Consider the following 18,464-nt stretch of genomic DNA (forward strand, 5'->3'; position numbering starts at 1 on the left):
GGCTCTTTCACAGTTCCATGTCATTTAATAGTAGAATCTGAGATGTCCCTAAGAGTCTTACACAGAAACAAAGCACTGGCTCTGTCTGGGAACAATCTAGATCCCCAAGGTGGATTAAAACCATTTAAATCCACTTTTGATTCTTAGCCCTGGAGATTACCCACTGTGAGTCCAGTCACTTAGAGACACTGTCAACAGAATTACAACCTTTGGGTTACAAATGAACTAGTGTAGTTTGGCTACACTGACTGTGGATGAGGAAATTGTAACTATCCTGTCAGTTGACATCCGTATGTTTTGTTCAACTGTTTCCTTTCTTTCCCTGTTACAAGATAGAGAAGTAGAGGTAGGGACTTACTGAGAAGTGATATCGAGTAGTATTTAAAAAAAACAACCAAAATCCATGAATAAAGCACACACATAAAAAACCAACCCAACCCTAGTAACTTCTGTATAGTATTTGTTGGTCAGAATCAAACAATGTGACAAGTTAATATTAAATTTTTAAAAATGATTCAAGATTGCAAGGTAACCCTAAATAATTGTTCAAACAGTATTAAAAAATACTGATGTAGTCTGTCTTCATGTGTTTATCGTATCCTTTTAGTATGAACAGAAGAGGATAGGAAGTAAAATTTTAGTTATTGTGGAGGAAAAGGGATCTTTTATCTTAAAAAAAAGACAAAAACAAAACTAAAGTCTTAATCTAGACCACAGCTTCTTAAACTTTTTCCACTCTCAACCCCTTCAGTGCTTCTTAAACTGTGGGTTGCAACTATCAATCAATTAACAAATATTTTAAAAGCACCTTACCTGACACAGGCACCATGCCAAATGCTGGGGATACAAAGAAAGGCAAAAAACAGTCCCAGGAATTTACATTCTAATGGGGGAGCTAACATGTATGTAAATAAGTAAATACAAGATACATATAGAATAGATGGAAGGTAACCTATACTCATTCCTTCTCAAATTAGATACATTTATTGACTATATCAATTCAACTACTACTATTTCTTTATGTGCCTACATCTTAAATATTAAAAATGAAACATAAAAAATAATATTTATTATCCTATTTAAGAATTTAGACAGGACCCTATTTGTTTAAGTCTTGTTAACCAAAAGCTAAAGTAATGTTGGGAGACGATCTAAAAACTCAGATTTAGCAGCCTTTGCTCTCTTTTCCATGATGGTAATCATCATATTGTAATGGAGGAGGGATAGAATAAGATTGAGGAACACTTTGTATAAGCAGAGAAATCTTACCAATGGCTAACAAGATTCTCCAAACCAAATCAGAATATATCTTGATAATTGGTGGCTTTTAAGCGAAAAGTGAAAAGGGGTGAAAGGCAAAAAAAAGTTAGAAGATATTATTTGGGATGATGACATAAAACAAACCAAAGGCTTGTAAATTGTTTAAAAGCCTCACATTGGTTTTGCCACTCACTACTTGAGTGGTCTTGGGCATATCACTTAACCTCTCTGGGTCTCAGTTTTTTCATCTATAAAATGAAATCTAAAGTTCCTTCCAATTCTAAATCTATCAGTCTATTATAACATTCTTCCTTTGGGAAAAGAATCTGAAGGCACTGAACATGGTATCATGGAACATGAAAAAAATCAACATGACTACATCTTAACTGACAGGAAACAACTATCGACATGGAAATCATTTTAGAGTAAGTTAACAATGTGCAGTTGATCATTGACTGGTTAGAATAAAAGCCTATATAAATATCACATTAGAAGAAAGAATAAAGATAAGAAAAGGACACCAAAGGCAATTATAACAGCATCAGCCAGACATATTTAAATAATCTATTGGCTCTGAAATATAGGAAATGGATAAAAATAATGACATTATCTCTGATTACTGTCATTTCTTGGAGAAGTTTAAGTGACAAAGAACCTCACTCAGGAAACATTTGATCTTCTTGCCAAGAACAACACAAATTTAGAGCATAAGCTCAACTGTAAAACATTAAAGAAGATGATAGAAGATTATAAGCAGTATCATTTTATAAAATAACAACAAGTAATGGAAGAGGAAACAAATTCACTGGAAGCTTTTAGAATTTTTTCTTTGAGATATCTTGAAATTTTGTGTCTGAATACCTTCAAAATTGTCACACTTGAATTTCCTCCTAATATATTTAGAGAAATCCAAGAACTTTTATTTTCTTGAGTGCCTTTTTCATTTCCTTATATATAGCCATCTCATCAAGTACTTAGGTGTTGAAGTGGTATTCAGACACAAAATTTCAAGATATCTCAAAGAAAAAATTCTAAAAGAATGGAATATATATGAGTAATAATGCCCCCCCCCAAGAAACTGAGAAGACATTAGTAATAACCAATCTATATGCTACTTTCTCAACTCCATAAAATACCTTTGAGAACAGTTAATGCACAGGGTATATTTGACGAGGAACCAGGACTGCAGATTTAAACAAATGTTACAGTGTCTCAGTAGAGAATATGAAGATCCCACTGAGTTTGCTTCCATGTGTATGTTAAGATCATAGAGTACTTTTTAATAAGAACAATAACAGTATCTCCTCTCCTGCAGATATAAAAAAACCCTTCTCAAGTACATCCGGATTTATGGTCATTGTTTGGTCACTATTTACTAAAATCTACATCTCTAAGCCCCTAACCAATGACTCTGTGCCAGATCATGAAATCAGAGGAGACATTTAATAAAAGAGAAAAGCAAAGGAAATGGATAAGATATTAAATGTTCTCATTATCAATTGTAAATGTCTGCTACCCTTCAAATGTCCCCGGAAGCATTATTCAATTCCCCAATTACTCTTTCTCTCAAATATAGCAGGAGGACATAACACTTTCTGTCACTTCTCCATCATATCCCATGTTGGATACTTTCTTTCCCATCCCCCAACCATTTTTCAGCTTTGTGTGTTTTCTTCCTTCATTAGACTGTAAGATCTTTGAGGCAGGGACTGTGTATTTGTCTCATTGCTTAGCACAGTACTTGGCACATAGAAGGTGCTTAATAAATATGTAGAGACTGAGATATCAGTTCACTCATAGATGGGTGCTAGAGGCTAGCCTTATTTGTAGTATACTCAGCTGGGTCACTTCCTCAGTGGGGTTAGAATATTGCTCCCACCATACTTTGTTACTCTAAAATGTACTTTCATCTCTTGGTTATCAAGAATCCATCATCTCACCACCACAGTGAGACAAGTAGTCTTTTCAAACCTTGTGCAACAGACTAGATATATGGATCACAAGTAGAAACATAACACATAGTATATAGCGAAGTTGCCAATGGTAGACCAATTACAGAAGACATATGAGCATATGATATCACATAGCAGTACATGCTAACCTTACATAACAAAGGAGGGCAGACATTTATTTGCTACTTAAAGTTTTGTGAAATATTTTGCAAATATTTCATTTAAACCTAGGTGTTACTGTTATCTCTGTTTTGTAGATGAAGGAACTTAAACTCAGAGAGGTTAAATTACTTGCCTAGGCTCACAAAGATAGAAGTGTCAGAGATGGTAGTCAAGCTCAGATCCTCCTGACTCCAAGTTCAGCAATCTATCCATCATTTCATGATGTCATAATGGTAGATGTATGATCTCCTCTGCCACTAAGAACATCCTAGGTCAGCCCGGTCATTCATTGTCTGGATAGTCCTCACATTCTAAGAGTGACCGGTCAGTTCTCTGCTCTTAGAATCCTCTGGTACATTGGACTATAGTTTTAATCTTGAGAATTAGAGATGGCTCAAACTTTCTATTGCTGTCTCTATCCCTCAATTGATAAGATTCTATAGGTAACCACCATACAATGAAGAGATAATTTTATTCAACAACCCTCTGATTACCAGTATCAGGTGGGGCATAAAATGGAGAGACATATACTCACTAAATATGTTCCCCACTGTCATGGAGGATGCACTGCACAATGCGTAAATGAAAAAAAAAAGAATCCTCTATAGATCACGTAGATGCCCCTTTTCTGGATGACATACGACTGCATCGAGTCCTGAACTGCTACAGGGCCTCCTCAATGAGGTCCAAGGCAACTCAAAAATATTAATATATAAATCTACATGGGAAAAACCAAGTGATTGAAGAAAGCATATTGCCCAGTTTATGACAGTCAGAGGGGCAGCCCATTAAGTTAATCCATTAGTATATATAATCTTAGTTAGGCACTGCAGATAGACAATGATCTGGGTCCAGAGTGAATAAGTGAAGGAGAATGGACTGGATTTCATTTAGAAAATCATGAAATACTTTCAATTATCCCAAGTTGCTCTCTTATTTTCAAGTCCACCCTTTAAACACTACTGGTACCTGTGATGCTATATGGCTGAAAGACATAGAACATCACTGCCGCTTAATATTCAAAACTTCAGGGCAATGAAAGAATGAATAGTAACTATAAGGAGGCCATAGGATATTGTGTATTTTGACTTGCATGCAAGAAAAGGCATAAAAAATGTGAAGGACATGTATTTTTGGGAAAAGAAGTTGGGACCAGACTTGTAGTGAGAACAGAGGATAAAGATGGACAGCTCAAGTGGGATATTGGTATTCACAAAACATTAAAAGACTCGGGAAAGATCTCCAATGCATGGCATAGATTCTCTATGGAGGACTTGAAAGATAACATGAAAAAGAAATACATAGGGAGAGATGGCAGGGATGGGTTCCAATCTTCCCTGGTGAGTGGGGGAGTAATCTACAAATTATGAAGTATCATATAATGGACTACTATAGCACCTTAAAAATGGAAACATTGGCCGGTAAGATCCTAGATCCACGAAAGTATTAAATTCTGATCCTCATAAACTTAATTGAGATCGTTCCAAGTTGTAAAGTTTTTGTGTGCAAAATCAGAACTGAATACTTATTCTCAAGGGGGACATGGATATGGTACAGCCCAATTAGTCACTAAACTGTTGTCATGGATAGCAGCCAGCTGGAAGTGGCATTGAACAAACACATGAAGGATATTTCCATTTTCGGTGTATAACAGGACTGCTGAAATTCCAAAGTACTTAAATATAGTGATAGGACAGAAAAATTATGTGATCCACTTTATTTGGTATAAATGCTTATATATTAATTAAATAATAGGAATGTTTTACTGAAGCATTGATTATTTCAATTATTTAAATCATCATCTAAAATAGCTAAATAAAACAACAAAAACATTTCAGTTTTAGATTACTTTTATGGTAAATAGTATACTTATTTAGGGAATACTACTACTTGAAATTTGATGCAAAGGCAACATTTGATTAATTCAGAGTTGTTCCTTTAGTTCCACTGGCTGTCTGCAATCTCCATTCTAAAAATGCTATGAAGTTTATATATATATATATATATATATATATATATATATACATACATACATATATATATAGTATTCATATACATATATACTCACATATATTGCATTTGTATATACATTGTTTTTTGTATATTTATTTTTAAAACTTTTTATACTTCAATGAACCTAAGCATAATTTTTATTGTAAACTTGAAATTATAAAATACAACTATGAACATGTATTCAAAACTATTTACAATAAAGAATACATTACAATATGCTTGTAACATTAAGAGTTTATTAATGGCTTCTGTACAATCTTTTCCAACTTCTATTTACTTTTGTTTGTATAAATGTATATAATATTGTATACTAGTCTAAATCTTACTTTTACTTTGTATATTTCAATTTTTCTCTTATTTTCTCATTAATCATTTTTAATAGTGCTGAAATATTTGTTAACACTAACATACTACAATTTTTTTCTATTCTCCAAATGTTTGACATATGGATAAACAGTTTTTTGCTATTAAAGACAACATAGTTACAAGTATTTTAAAAATAAAAATAGCTTTTTAAAATATAATCTTAGCAGACTATTGGTTCAAAGGATGTTTTTTTTTAAACTTTTATCATTTACTCTAAGACTAGCCATTAAAAAGATTGAGCCAATTGACAATTCTAGTAGAAATGCAAGTGTGCCTGTTTACACAGTCCCGTAAGTTTTGAATTTTGTTGCTTTTTAATAATTTTTCCTAGTTCAGTAATGAATTATTACCTCAAAGTTTTAAAATTTATATTTCTTTAAAGATTAGTGATTATGTACATTTTTTTCAAGTTATTATTTACAGTACGTGTTTCCTCTTTAGTGAATTTCCTGTTGTCAAAACTATAACTGAGATAGGGTAAATGGTGCTTTGTCCGAGAGTGCTGGATTTAGACAGCATAAATTTTAGAGGCGGCTGTCAGTTCTTGTACATAAACAACAAAGCTTAGCACATAGTTAACACAAACAATTCAGTAAAATAGGAAGCAGCTACTAGACGCTGGGTTGGGTTGACCTCCTCCCCTTTCCCATCTGGTTTTTCCTACTATTCCCTGCAAAGCACCTCTCTAACAGTGGGCTCCATCTTGTCTCCCAATGTCTCTGTTTTCTTCACCAGAGGGTATCATTCTCACCTTACCCTTCAACTGAGTGTGGACTTAATGATACTTGCTCTATGTACGGTTTTGTGGTACTTGCCTCAAGCACAAAAATTGTCTACTTATTGCCAACTGTGTCAGTTTGGGACTTTTATATTTTATAAATATTCATCTTATTTATGTTCTTCAATTTATTAGTATAGAATTTTGTATATAAAATCCCTGATAAATTTAATTCCTTTTGTATTTGTCCCTCATTTCATGTTTCTAACTTCAAAATTTTTGTCATTTCTTCTTTTGTGGGGGAACATAGCAGTGCAAGTTTGTCAACGCTATTGCAATTTGACTATAAAGCTATCTTGCTTGGTTTCATTTATCATTTCAATTTTTTCATTTTGTTTTACTAGATTCTGTTATCTTTATCTTTCTTTTCTCCTTCCTTTCTGTTTATCTAATATTTTAAAGAAAATACTCAATTCATTTGGTTTCTCCTTAACTGATAAACATTTAGGGTTATATTTTACTTGCTTCTGAGTGTTGATGTGACTATATTCCATAGATTTTATATGTGATACTTGTATTATACTTGTCTTTTAAATATTTTGTTATTTTTTATGTCTTCTTTGATCCAGCTGTTCCCTTAAACGGGAGGCCTTTAAGCAAAGGAGAGATGAGTATTTGTTGAGTAAGTTGTGGAGGAGATTCTTGTTGAAGCATGGGTTAGAACAGGAGGTGATCTAACTCTGTGATTCTGTGATCTCTTCCTCTCTCTCTCTCTGTACATATATATATATATATATATGTATATATATATATATAGGCATTTGTCTTTGAAAAGTCAGGACCCAATCACAAAAAAGTAACTGATAATGAGGTGTTAAATTAACTGTAAAGATGCAGAAATGCCAGGTGATACCCTTATTGAGTGCAAACAGGTCTCCCACGTGAATTAGAAAGGAAGGAATACCACAGGATGAACAATGATAGTCTCCCTCCCCCACCCTTAAAAATGTCCAAGTGTTAGACAAAAAGAGGTACCCATCTCCTGAACTGAAGCATGAGAAGTTTCATGGAGCTAGAACAGCAAAAATTTGGGCAGAGGTAATCACTATAGGGAGCAAGGTTGGTTATTTCAGCCAACTAGGAACGAGGACTGCCAAGCCAGATGCTGTGTTGCTGAATGCCAACTCTCCCCCTTCCTTTCTCTGACAGACTTTAAGGTAATAATCCTGCCTCTACCTTATCCGCATTGAGCTCCTTTTCATGGGAGCCTGAAGCATTTTCCTCTCAGCACAGGGGAAGTCTGTTTGCCCTTCTTTATTTTAGATGTTTACTTTGTCTTTATAAACAATATTACCTGCCATGATTTTCTATGTGCTCATTGGGAATATGCAATTGAGGGAGAAGCATGTGGGGTAGCGGGATGGAAAGGAAGAGGGGAGAAGGAGGAGAGGGTGAGAGAGAGGGAGGGAAGAAGGGAGGGGGAGGGAAGGGAGAGAGGAAGAGGTAAGGGAGAGGAAGGGGGAGAAGGAGAGGGAGCGAGAGGGAGAGGCAGTGAGAGACAGCATTAACTTTTATTTTTTGCTGGAAATGGTATCTATGGCTTGGTGTTGAATGCTAAAAATGATAGAGAGGAATCCTTTGATCCTTTGATCCAATTTTCTAGAGCAGAGGAGTATTCTATCAGGAAACCCATCTAATAATGAGTGAATAGCAGTAGGGTATGGGAGGGTTAAAAAGGAATGGTTGAATAACCTTGCTAACCACACCATAATACTACTACTACATTAAGTTTCAGTCTTGCACCTTTTAGTCATATTTTATTATTCATTTCCAATTTTATTGTAGGCAATTAACAAATATTGGATAAATGAAAAATATAATACATAATAACTATAAATACAACATTTGTCTTTTACAATTTACCAAGGGTTTTTTTGTGTCTCAATACATTATCATTTTTATTGGAGAGATTTATGTACTTGGAAAAAAGTGTTGCACTGAGATTTCAATTTAGTTGTCTTCAGAATGCTATTAAATCCAGCAGGTTCATTAAACTTTTTTTTTCAAAAATTTTTTTGCCTTGGATTTTGTTTCTAACAATTTTTTTGTAATGCTGTTAGCTTCTTAAAAATGAATTTTACTCTTATGTTAAATGGTAATGCAAGGCTCCAAGTATATGAATAAACACAGAACCATAAATTTAGAGGAAGCTCAGAAGCTATCTAGTAGAACTCATATATTATTTACAACATACACACAAGGTGTCTTCCTGCTTTTACTTGTAGTTTTCCAAAAAGGGAAAGCCACTACCTCTCTCAAAGCTCATTCTACCATTGGAAAACTGTAATTGTTAGGAAGTTTTTCCTTAATCCAACCTGAAATTCGCCAGTTTGGGGACTCCATTCATTTCTTTTAGTTTTGACCTTTGGGGTTAAGCAAAACAAGTCAAATCCTTTTTCCACTTAACAACCCTTAAAATACCCAATCTCTCCTATGTATTTTCTTCTCCAAGCTAAGTATCTTAGTTTTTCAACTGATTCTCATAAAGCATTAGTCCACAGCTCTTTGCCATGCTGTTTGCTTTCCTTTGGACACTCTAGTTTAACAACATCATTCCTAAAATGTGGTCCCCTACACTGAAAACAGTACTCCTAATGTGGTCTGACCAAGGCAAAGTACAGTGGGACTATCACCTCCTTATTCCTGGATACCATGCTCCTCGTAATGCAATATAATATTACATTAGATTCTTTGGTTGCCATACAGCATTGCTGACTGATACTCAGCTTTCAGTCAACCATAAAACCTCATTCAAGGTGTTGCCTAGCCACAACTCCCTCATCTTGGACTTGTGAAGTTAATTTTAAAATATAAGACTTTATATTTAGCACTAATAATTTGATTTTATTAGACTCAGCCCATTGTTTTGTATGTCTAGATCTTTTTGAATTGTCACTATCATTCAGTGAGTTAGCTATCCCTTCCAGCCTTGTGTTACCTGCAAATGTGATAGGAATGACAAATATAACCTTACCCAGGTCATTGATAAAAATGTTAAACAGTAGAGGGTCAAGCAAAGATTCCTGGGGCACTTTATTAGAGACCTTCTTAAATGAAAATCGAATCATTAATGAATCCTTTCTGATTCATCAGTTAAAGCCTCCAGTTGTAACACTTGTTTATGCTATATCTCATTTATTTCTAAAAGAAATGTTAAAACCTAGGTAAACTAAATCTGCAGAATTGCTTTAATCTAGCAGTTTAAATCCTGACAAAAAAAGAAAATTGGTCTGATATGACATGTTCTTGACAAAGCCTTGCTTATTCCATGTAATAACCATTTCCTTTTTTTGATGTTCACTGTCTCTTTAATCATCCATTCTAGAATTTTTCCAGAAAATAAAAGTCAAGCATATTGGCCTATATTTTGCTGATTGTATTCACATACTTTTAAAAAAATCAACACATTTGAAGAAATAAAGGAAATCATTAGACTATTTTGTCCAACTATATGCTAGTAAGGCTGACAACTTATATAAAATGTATATTTATAAAAATATAAAATACTCAAATTAACAGAATGAGAAATGGATAATTTAAATAAACCAATCTCAGAAAAAGAAATTGAACAAGCCATAGATAAACTCCAAATTTTAAAAAAAGCCTAGGACCAGATGGATTTATAAGAGAATGTAATCAAACATTTAAAGAATAATCCCAATATTACATATGCTATTTGCAAAAAAAATATACAAAAAGAAGGGATCTTATCAAATTCTTTATATGATATAGATATGGTTTTGATATCTCAGCCATGGAAGGGCAAAGTATAGAACAAAAACTGTAGATCAATTTTCCTAATGAACACTGACAAAAAAATTTAATATAAGCAAAGAGACTATTGCACTATATCACAATGATTATACACTATGACCAGGTTCGATTTATAAGAGGAAAGCTATAAGTATAATTGATAAAATTAATAACAGGAAAAACAAAACTATATTAACAGATGCAGAAAAGTCTTTTGACAAAATACAACACCTATTTCTGATTTAAAAAATTAGAAAATGTAGGAATAAAAGAATCTGTCCTTAATGTGCTAATTAACAAATAAACCACCAAAGGACTACTTTTTATAGACCTAGAAAAAAAAACAATACTGACATTTATCTGGATGAACAAAAGCTCAAGAATCTTAAAGGAAGCTATGAAAAAAAGTAGGAAGTTAGGGGAGCTAGCAGTACCAGTTGTCAAACTATACTACAAAGCAGTAAAAATAAAAATGATCTAGTACTGACCAGTGGCACAGATTTGATGCATAGCATGTAGAAGCAAACAAACCTGGTAGTTTAGTGTTCAATAAACCCAAAGAATGTAGGTACTAGGGCATGTCCTCACTATTTGACCAAAACTGTTGGGAAAACTAGAAAACAGTCTGATAGAAACTGGATTTAGACTAACACCCAAGAATCTTTCAAAAGATCACTAAAAGTGTCTCAGAAATCACATCGAACAGTTCTCTACAGTGTCATTTGTTTGAACTCGTTAAGGTGTTCCATTTTCCTACTAGTCTTCAGCATCAACTCCCCACCAGGCCTTTTTGTTTTGGCACCTCTAGTCCAAAGACCACTCTTTTCAGCAGAAAAAATAGTAGCAAAATAAGAGCTTAGGGTTATTGTTTTACCCACCTTCAACCTGTGTGCAGTGGTATTAAACACAAATAGAAACAGAGGCCACTAAACCATACATAAGGATCCCTGCAGGTCACATACTGACATAGAAACCTACATTAACATTATCTATGGGGCAGGTAGGTGGTGCAGTGGATAGAGAGCTGGGCCTGGAATCAGGAAGACTCATCTTTCTGAGTTCAGATCTGGCCTCAGACACTTTGCTAGTTGGACTCTGGGCAAGTCACTTGACCTCTTCTGCCTCAGTTTCCTTATTTGCTAAGTGAGCTAGAGAAGTAAATGGCAAACTACTCCAATGTCTTTGCCAAGAAAACCTCAAATGCAGCCACAGAGAGTTGGATGTGACTTAAATGATCAAACATTATCTATGTTTTATTATATTTTTCTTTTGTTAAGTATTTTCCAATTACATTCTAATCTGGTTCCTGCCCCACTTGGGAATATTGTGAGCTGCATGTTTGACATCTCTACTTTTGTTAATTGCCCTTTCTCCTCATATAGTCAAGCAAAAGGGGGAAAGAATCCACCACTCATTTTCTCATACTTTCCTCATTAGTCTGAGCTCATTCTGAACTTCAGTACTTCTGATTTTTTGTAGTGTCCAGTAACATAGTATACCTTTATCCCAATGAGTCTGGAGAGATTCATCACTAGGTTAGCTTCAGTGTAATAAATCTTTTAGCTATTGCAACTCTTGAAGACCATCTACTAAGTTATAGAGGTGTTCTGATATATGTGGAGGGAGCACCCACCCCAATGACATCAGAAATCACTAATTTAGTGAAGCAAACTATTTGATGGATCTAATCTTAATATTGTTAAATTCTTGTTACTTATAATCTTATCATGGGATAGTTTTTGTCTATTTCTCTTAATGGTTTGCAGTGTAAATGAAACTTTATTTGGTATCATCACCATTTTGAGCTAATTGATACAAGTTATACTTTAGCCAACCCTTTTTCATTTAATTTACAGATATTTTTGCATTAGATGTGTTGAATGCTATTTTTAAAACCCATTTCATTACTGTTTTATACATAAAAGTGATCAATTCATTCAAATGTACTGTTATAAATTGTAAGGTACAATGTCCTCCATATATATTTTCCTATAAGTAAATCAAATAATCCATCTTGTTTCAATAGTTTCTTCCACATATTCATTAAATAAGAATATATCTCCCCTACCTCAAAGAAGATAAACACATAATTTCTTCTATCTTTGTAATTCTTTGATCTGACTAGAATTGACTATGTTCTAAGTTGTGAGACAGGTCCTAAACTCATATTTCACCATAATGATCCAATCTTATCAGCAAATGTGTAGAATGTATTGATGATTTTTGTTGCTGGAAGGGAATGTGATCTGACTTTACTATATTTTTGTAATTAAATCTAACTGAATGTTTCAACAATCTAGCTAGCAGCTGCTGTGGTAGTGAAAAATCAACAACAACCAGCTCACAGAATGCTCCAAGCCCAGGTTCTTTTGATCTGCTTTACTAAGGAAAGCAACATTAAGGGGTTAATAATCTTACTTTAATCCAACATACAGATATGATTCACTTAGTTCAGGGGAAAAAGCCAGCACCCTGAGCTTCAGAGCAAATACAAACAAATTACAAACAGACCAAATACAATTCATAGTTACCAAAAAACATCAACATCTGAGTTCAGCTGGAGGGCTCTTAATTACAGCTGCCCAGAGTCTCCACATCAGCGCACCACTGGAGGGCTCTCACTCTTGGTGGCCTGCTGATGTAGAGACTCCAGGCAGCTGCAGCTAAGAGCCCTCCAGTTTGTAAACCAAATGTCCATACTTGGTTAAACTCTGGTAACTATGTATTGGGATTTTAATCAGACAAGGTTTGTCTGTTGGTGTTGGTAATTTGTTTGTATTTGCTCTGAAGTTCAGGATACTGGTTTTTTCCCCTGAACTGAGTGAATGATATTTGTATGTCAGATTAAAGTAAGATTGTTAACACCTTAATGTTGCTTTCCTTAGTAAAGCAGATCAAAAGAACCTGGGGCTTGCAGCGTTCTGTGAGCTGGTTGTTGTTGGGTTTTATAACCCCACAGCAGCTGCTAGTTGGATTGTTGAAACACTGAAGTAAACCAAACTAAATTTGCTTTTAACAAAAACCTTTAGCTAATAATAGTTTTGCTTGGAATCACCAACTCCCTTTCCCATCCTCTTTTTTATTGCTTTTTCATCTTTGTAGATCTAAAACATGTTTTTGATTGTGTAGCAAAAGATATACACACTAATATATCTGTAATACACACACACACACACACACATATACAAGCACACACTTATGTATGTATATACTCCTTTTTCTTCCCCTTGCCTTTTGTTACTGAAGCAACCACAAATATTCATTGTTTTAGCCAAGGTGAATTCTTGTTCAATTATGGGTTAGAAGCAGCTAGGCAGTACAGTAGATCTAGAATTAAGAGGACCTGAGTTCAAATCCAGACTCCTATACTTATTAGCTGGATGACCCTGAATAAGTCATTAACTTCAATCTGCTTCAGTTTTCTCATCTGCAAAATGAAGATAATGATACCACTCTGGGACTGTTGTGAGGACCAAATAAGAGATCTGAAAAAGCACTCTGCAAACTTTAAAACATTATATGAATGTTAGCTATTCTTATTATTAGACTAGAATACCTCTGAGTTCTCTTCCAACTCAGAAATTCTGTGATTCTGTAAATTAGAAAAAAATATTTAGATTCGGATATGATGTTACATATCATATATTTTATGACCAGTATTCCCCTTCATCATGTATATTTAATAAGATTGTCGGTATGAAGACCAATCACCTCTAAGAATGGAATAAGTAAGGCTATAATCCTTCAATCCTAAATATAATTTTTTAATTGAGAAGATACATTTACATGAAGTACCAGCACCTCTACTACATTTTAGATTATTTGATAATAGCATACTTCAGATAATGAAAAATAAGATTTTACCATTGTTTTTCTTACCTATGCCACAAGCAGGCTTTTGTTTCCTGCAGTATCTGTTTGGTAAAACCAACTGACATGCTGGTATTTTGAAATCACTTCTTTGGGTACTCTGGGAGTCATAAGGTGGAACATAGTGATGGTTCAGTATTTCTTCATGTGACCACCAATCCTCCTTCATAGAAAAATGCAAGTAATTAGTGTAGGACACAGTTACAGGTTTGCCTCTGTCATTAAGTGGTTACTCAATAAATGTTTGCTGATGATGATTAAAGTTATGCTCACGCTAATGTTAAAAATGAAGAATACGTTCCCCCCTTCTCCCAAATACTATTAATGTGAAAAACAACATATTGAAGTAGCATCTAGTGTGTGGATGAAACAAAAGATGACATGTTACTCATACTCTTATAATTTGGCATGAAGTCAGTGAACTTGTAATATGTGGTAAAGTACACATTTGACTTTGTTTTGTACTAAGATTTTGTTATAGCAACATAACAATCAATACACAGAACCATTTGAAATCTAACAAATACTATAATAATAATCTTCTGTACCTTATACCTCTACTATGCTTTGTTGCTATAAGTAATAGTTTTATTTTAAGAGCACATTTTTCTAAGATTACCATTTTTGCTCTAAAAATTAATATAAACAGATGGTACAGTGACAACTGATATTTGACCTTACTGATGATTTCACCTTTCAGAAGGGAGAGAAAGCCAGGAGAGGAATTGCAACTGAGGACATAATTCCCACCAAATTTTGGTTGGTGATGTGGAAGTGTTCATTGATTTGAGTTAAAACGAATTCCTAAACTTAAATGAGTTATTTTCTGAGAGCAATATAATTCATTCTCTCAATTGCCTTGATAGCATTTAAAGACAGTCCTTATAGCTGGAAGCAATCCGTTTCTCTTGGACTTTCACAATTAGTTTGTACTCATCACATTCTAATTATCATTATGATAATTTGTGTGCCTATCTTATTTCCAGTACTAGATTTCAAGGTCTATTGAAGGCAGGAATCATGGCTCAGGTACTTAGCTCAGAATGCCTTCCACAAGGCAAGCATTGAATAAATATATGCTTCAATAAATTAAAGTATCTGAAACCTTGGGAAAGAACCAATGATGACACACACATGTGTCATGTGCAGAAAAAAAGATTTCTTAAAATCCAGATAAAAATGTCCTGTTTTTATTTGTAGTGTTATTTTGTATGTACTTATATATGTAGATGTTGTGCCCCCACAGAATGTAAACACCTTGAGAAGAGGGACTATTTAATTTCTGTCTCTGTATCTCCAGTACCCAGCATGGTGTCTGGCACATAGGAGGCACATAATAACACTTGGTGCTTGACTGATAAGACCTAAGGGAGGTACCATCATTTCCCAGATCTCCTTTCACTTCTCTAACCTTATGTATCTCTTTTGTTAACTCGTCATTCTTGTCTTGAATCCTTAAGATGGGTTTCCCTCACAATTCTATTCTCAGCTTTTTCTTTTACTCTCTGTCAATTTTATTTCTACTTGTAGCTTCAACTATTACCTCTATGCCCATGACTCCTAAATTTATGTCTTTCATAGCTCAAAATTCTGCTAGCACCTCTTTTCAATTTCTACAAAAATAATTCTGTATTTCTCCCTAAAGCCTCCTTTGGACTACCATTATCTCATTTTAACCACAATTCAACTGATATTCATTGTTTGAAACTTTAGGGTTATCTTTTTTTAAAATTCAATTTAATTTTATTTTCAGTTCCAAATTCTCTCCCCTTGTATCCTTCTTCTTTCCACTAAGAAATCTAGAAAAATGAAACTCATTACAAATATGTACAGTCATGTAAAATAAATTTCCATGTGGGTAATGTCCAAAAAGGAAAAAAAAGTCAAGAAAAAGAAAGAAGAAAATTTGCTTCATGCACTGAGTCTATCTGGAGGTGGATAGCACACTTCATTATGACTCTTGGAACTGAGGTGGGTTATTTATTGTGTTGATCAGAATTACTAAGTCTTTCAAAGTTGATTACAGTACTTACAATACTGTTTACAGTATTGCTGTTACTGTATAAACTCCTGGTTCTGCTCACTTCACTTTGCACCATCATACATTTTCTCAGGCTTTTCTGAAACCATTCCATCATTTCTTATAGCACAAGAGTATTCTATTATATTCATATACCATAACTTGTCCAGGCATTTCCCAATTCTTTTCCGCCCCAAAAGGAGTGGCTATATTTTTGTACATACAGGTCATTTTATTAGTGACTTAGAACATTTCCCCCCATAGTTATTGATAGCTTGGATTTCTGCCTCTGAAAACTGCCTATTTATATCCTTTGACAATTTATCAATTGTGGATTGGTTCTTATTCTTATCAATTTAACTCAGTTCCCTATATATTTCAGAAGTGAGAATTTTATCAGAGAAACTTGCTGCAAAGATTTCCCCCCAAGTATCCTGTTTTTCTTCTAATTTCAGCTGCATGGGTTTTGTTTGAGCAAATCTTTTAAATTTTATGTAATCAAAAGTATTCACTTTAGCTCTGGTAAACCTCACCATCTCTTGTTTGGTCATAAACTCTTCCTCTACCCATAGATCTGACTGAATTTCTTTCATGCTCCACTAGCATGCTTGTGAGGTTATCCTTTATGTTCTAGTCATGTACTTCTTTTGAGTTTATCTTAGCATACAGTGTGAAATGTTGGTCTATGCTTAGTTTCCATCAGACTACTTTCCAGTTTTCCCAAGATTAAAAAATATAAGTTCTTGCCCCAATAGCTAGGATCTTTGAGTTTATCAAAGACTGAGTTACTGCGCTCATTTGCTTCTTTAATCTGTTCTACTGATCCACCTATTTGTTGTTATTCAGTCTTTTCAGTCATGTCTGATTCTTAGTGACCTAATTTGGGGTTCTCTCAGCAAAGATACTGGAGTGTTTTGCCATTTCTTTCTCTAGCTCATTTTGCAGATGAGGAAACTGAGCCAAATAGGGTTAAGGCAGTACCAAATTGTTTTGATGATTATAGCTTTGTGTTATAGTTTGGGGCACAGTGGATAAAGTGCTGGGTCTGAAGTCAGGAAGACTCACCTTCCTGAGTTCAAATCTGGCCTCAGACACTTACTACCTGTATGACCCTAAGCAAGTCACTTAATCCTATTTGCCTCATCTGTAAAATGAGCTGGAGAAGGAAATGGCAAACCTAACTCTTTTTTCCCAAGAAATTTTTTTCCCAAGAAAATCCCAAATGGGGTCATGAAGAGTTGAACACAACTGAACAATAATAAAAAATTTGGTTTCCTTTTTTAAAATCAAATTAGCCAGTGACTCATGTTTTATTTTTGTTTTTTCAAAAAAAAAAACAGCTCCTAGTTTTGTTAACATTCTGCTCCAGCCCCTTATTTTACCTCTAAGTACATCTTTTTTCTTTTTTAAAAGTGTGTCTTATAAATAAGATATTGCTGGATTCTGGGTTTTAATCCATTCTGCTATCCTCTTCCCTTTCATAGCTGAGTTCACTCATTCACATGCACTACTACGATTGCTAACTATATATTTCACTCCATCCTTTCTCTTATACTTATCATTCTCTTTTTCACCTTTTCCCCTCTTTAAGAGTCTGTTTTGCTCCTAACTACTGCCTCCCTTAATCTATTCTCTCTTTTGTTTTCCCCCTTCCTTTCTCTTAACTCCTTCCCTGTTGGGTAAGATTAAAATTTCTGTGCCCAAAGTGTAAGTGTATTCTTTCCTCTTGAACCAGTTCAGATGAAAACGAAGTTCAAGCGTTGCTCACTCCCCACTGGTTCACCCTCCATTTTGTACTCTTCCTTGCATACTCCATTTATGTGAGATAATTTTCTCCAGTATTCCTCTCTTCCTCCCCTCCCACCCCAATGGATTCCTCTTCCTCACCCTTCCATTCTTCTTTTGAGGTCATCCAAATATAATAGTATCACACTCAGCTCCTCTAATTAGATTCCAAGATTCCTGGTGATAATAGAATTTTGAGGGGTTACATGTATCATATACCAATATAAGAATGTCAATAGTTTAACCTTGGTTAGACTTTTATGATTTCTTACTCATATTTACCTTTTTATGTTTGAGTCCTGTATCTGAATGTCAGACTTTCTATTTGGCTCTTGTCTTTTCATCAGAAATGTTTGAAATTTCTTTATTTCATTGAATGTCCATTCCCTCTCTATACTCCTAGGTAAGATTATACACAACAATTCTCACTTTACTACAAATTCACATTAGGTGAATTTGACTTGCCAGGGGAAGGCAGCAGGACTGCACCCCAGCTTGGTTCCTG

The 18,464-nt window shown here is 34.4% G+C and overlaps 1 protein-coding gene across 1 annotated transcript in view; it reads right to left on the reverse strand.

Annotated features, from left to right (window-relative positions):
* C3H2orf73 (chromosome 3 C2orf73 homolog) overlaps nt 1–18,464 on the reverse strand; it is a 55,174-nt gene that overhangs the window by 15,072 nt on the left and 21,638 nt on the right. Inside the window, exon 3 of the mRNA XM_036752030.1 lies at nt 14,164–14,317. Within this exon, the coding sequence (XP_036607925.1) occupies nt 14,164–14,317 (154 nt within the window). The remainder of the gene's footprint in view (nt 1–14,163; nt 14,318–18,464) is intronic.

Source organism: Trichosurus vulpecula, chromosome 3 (assembly GCF_011100635.1).
Source record: "Trichosurus vulpecula isolate mTriVul1 chromosome 3, mTriVul1.pri, whole genome shotgun sequence".
Taxonomy (NCBI): Eukaryota; Metazoa; Chordata; class Mammalia; order Diprotodontia; family Phalangeridae; genus Trichosurus; species Trichosurus vulpecula.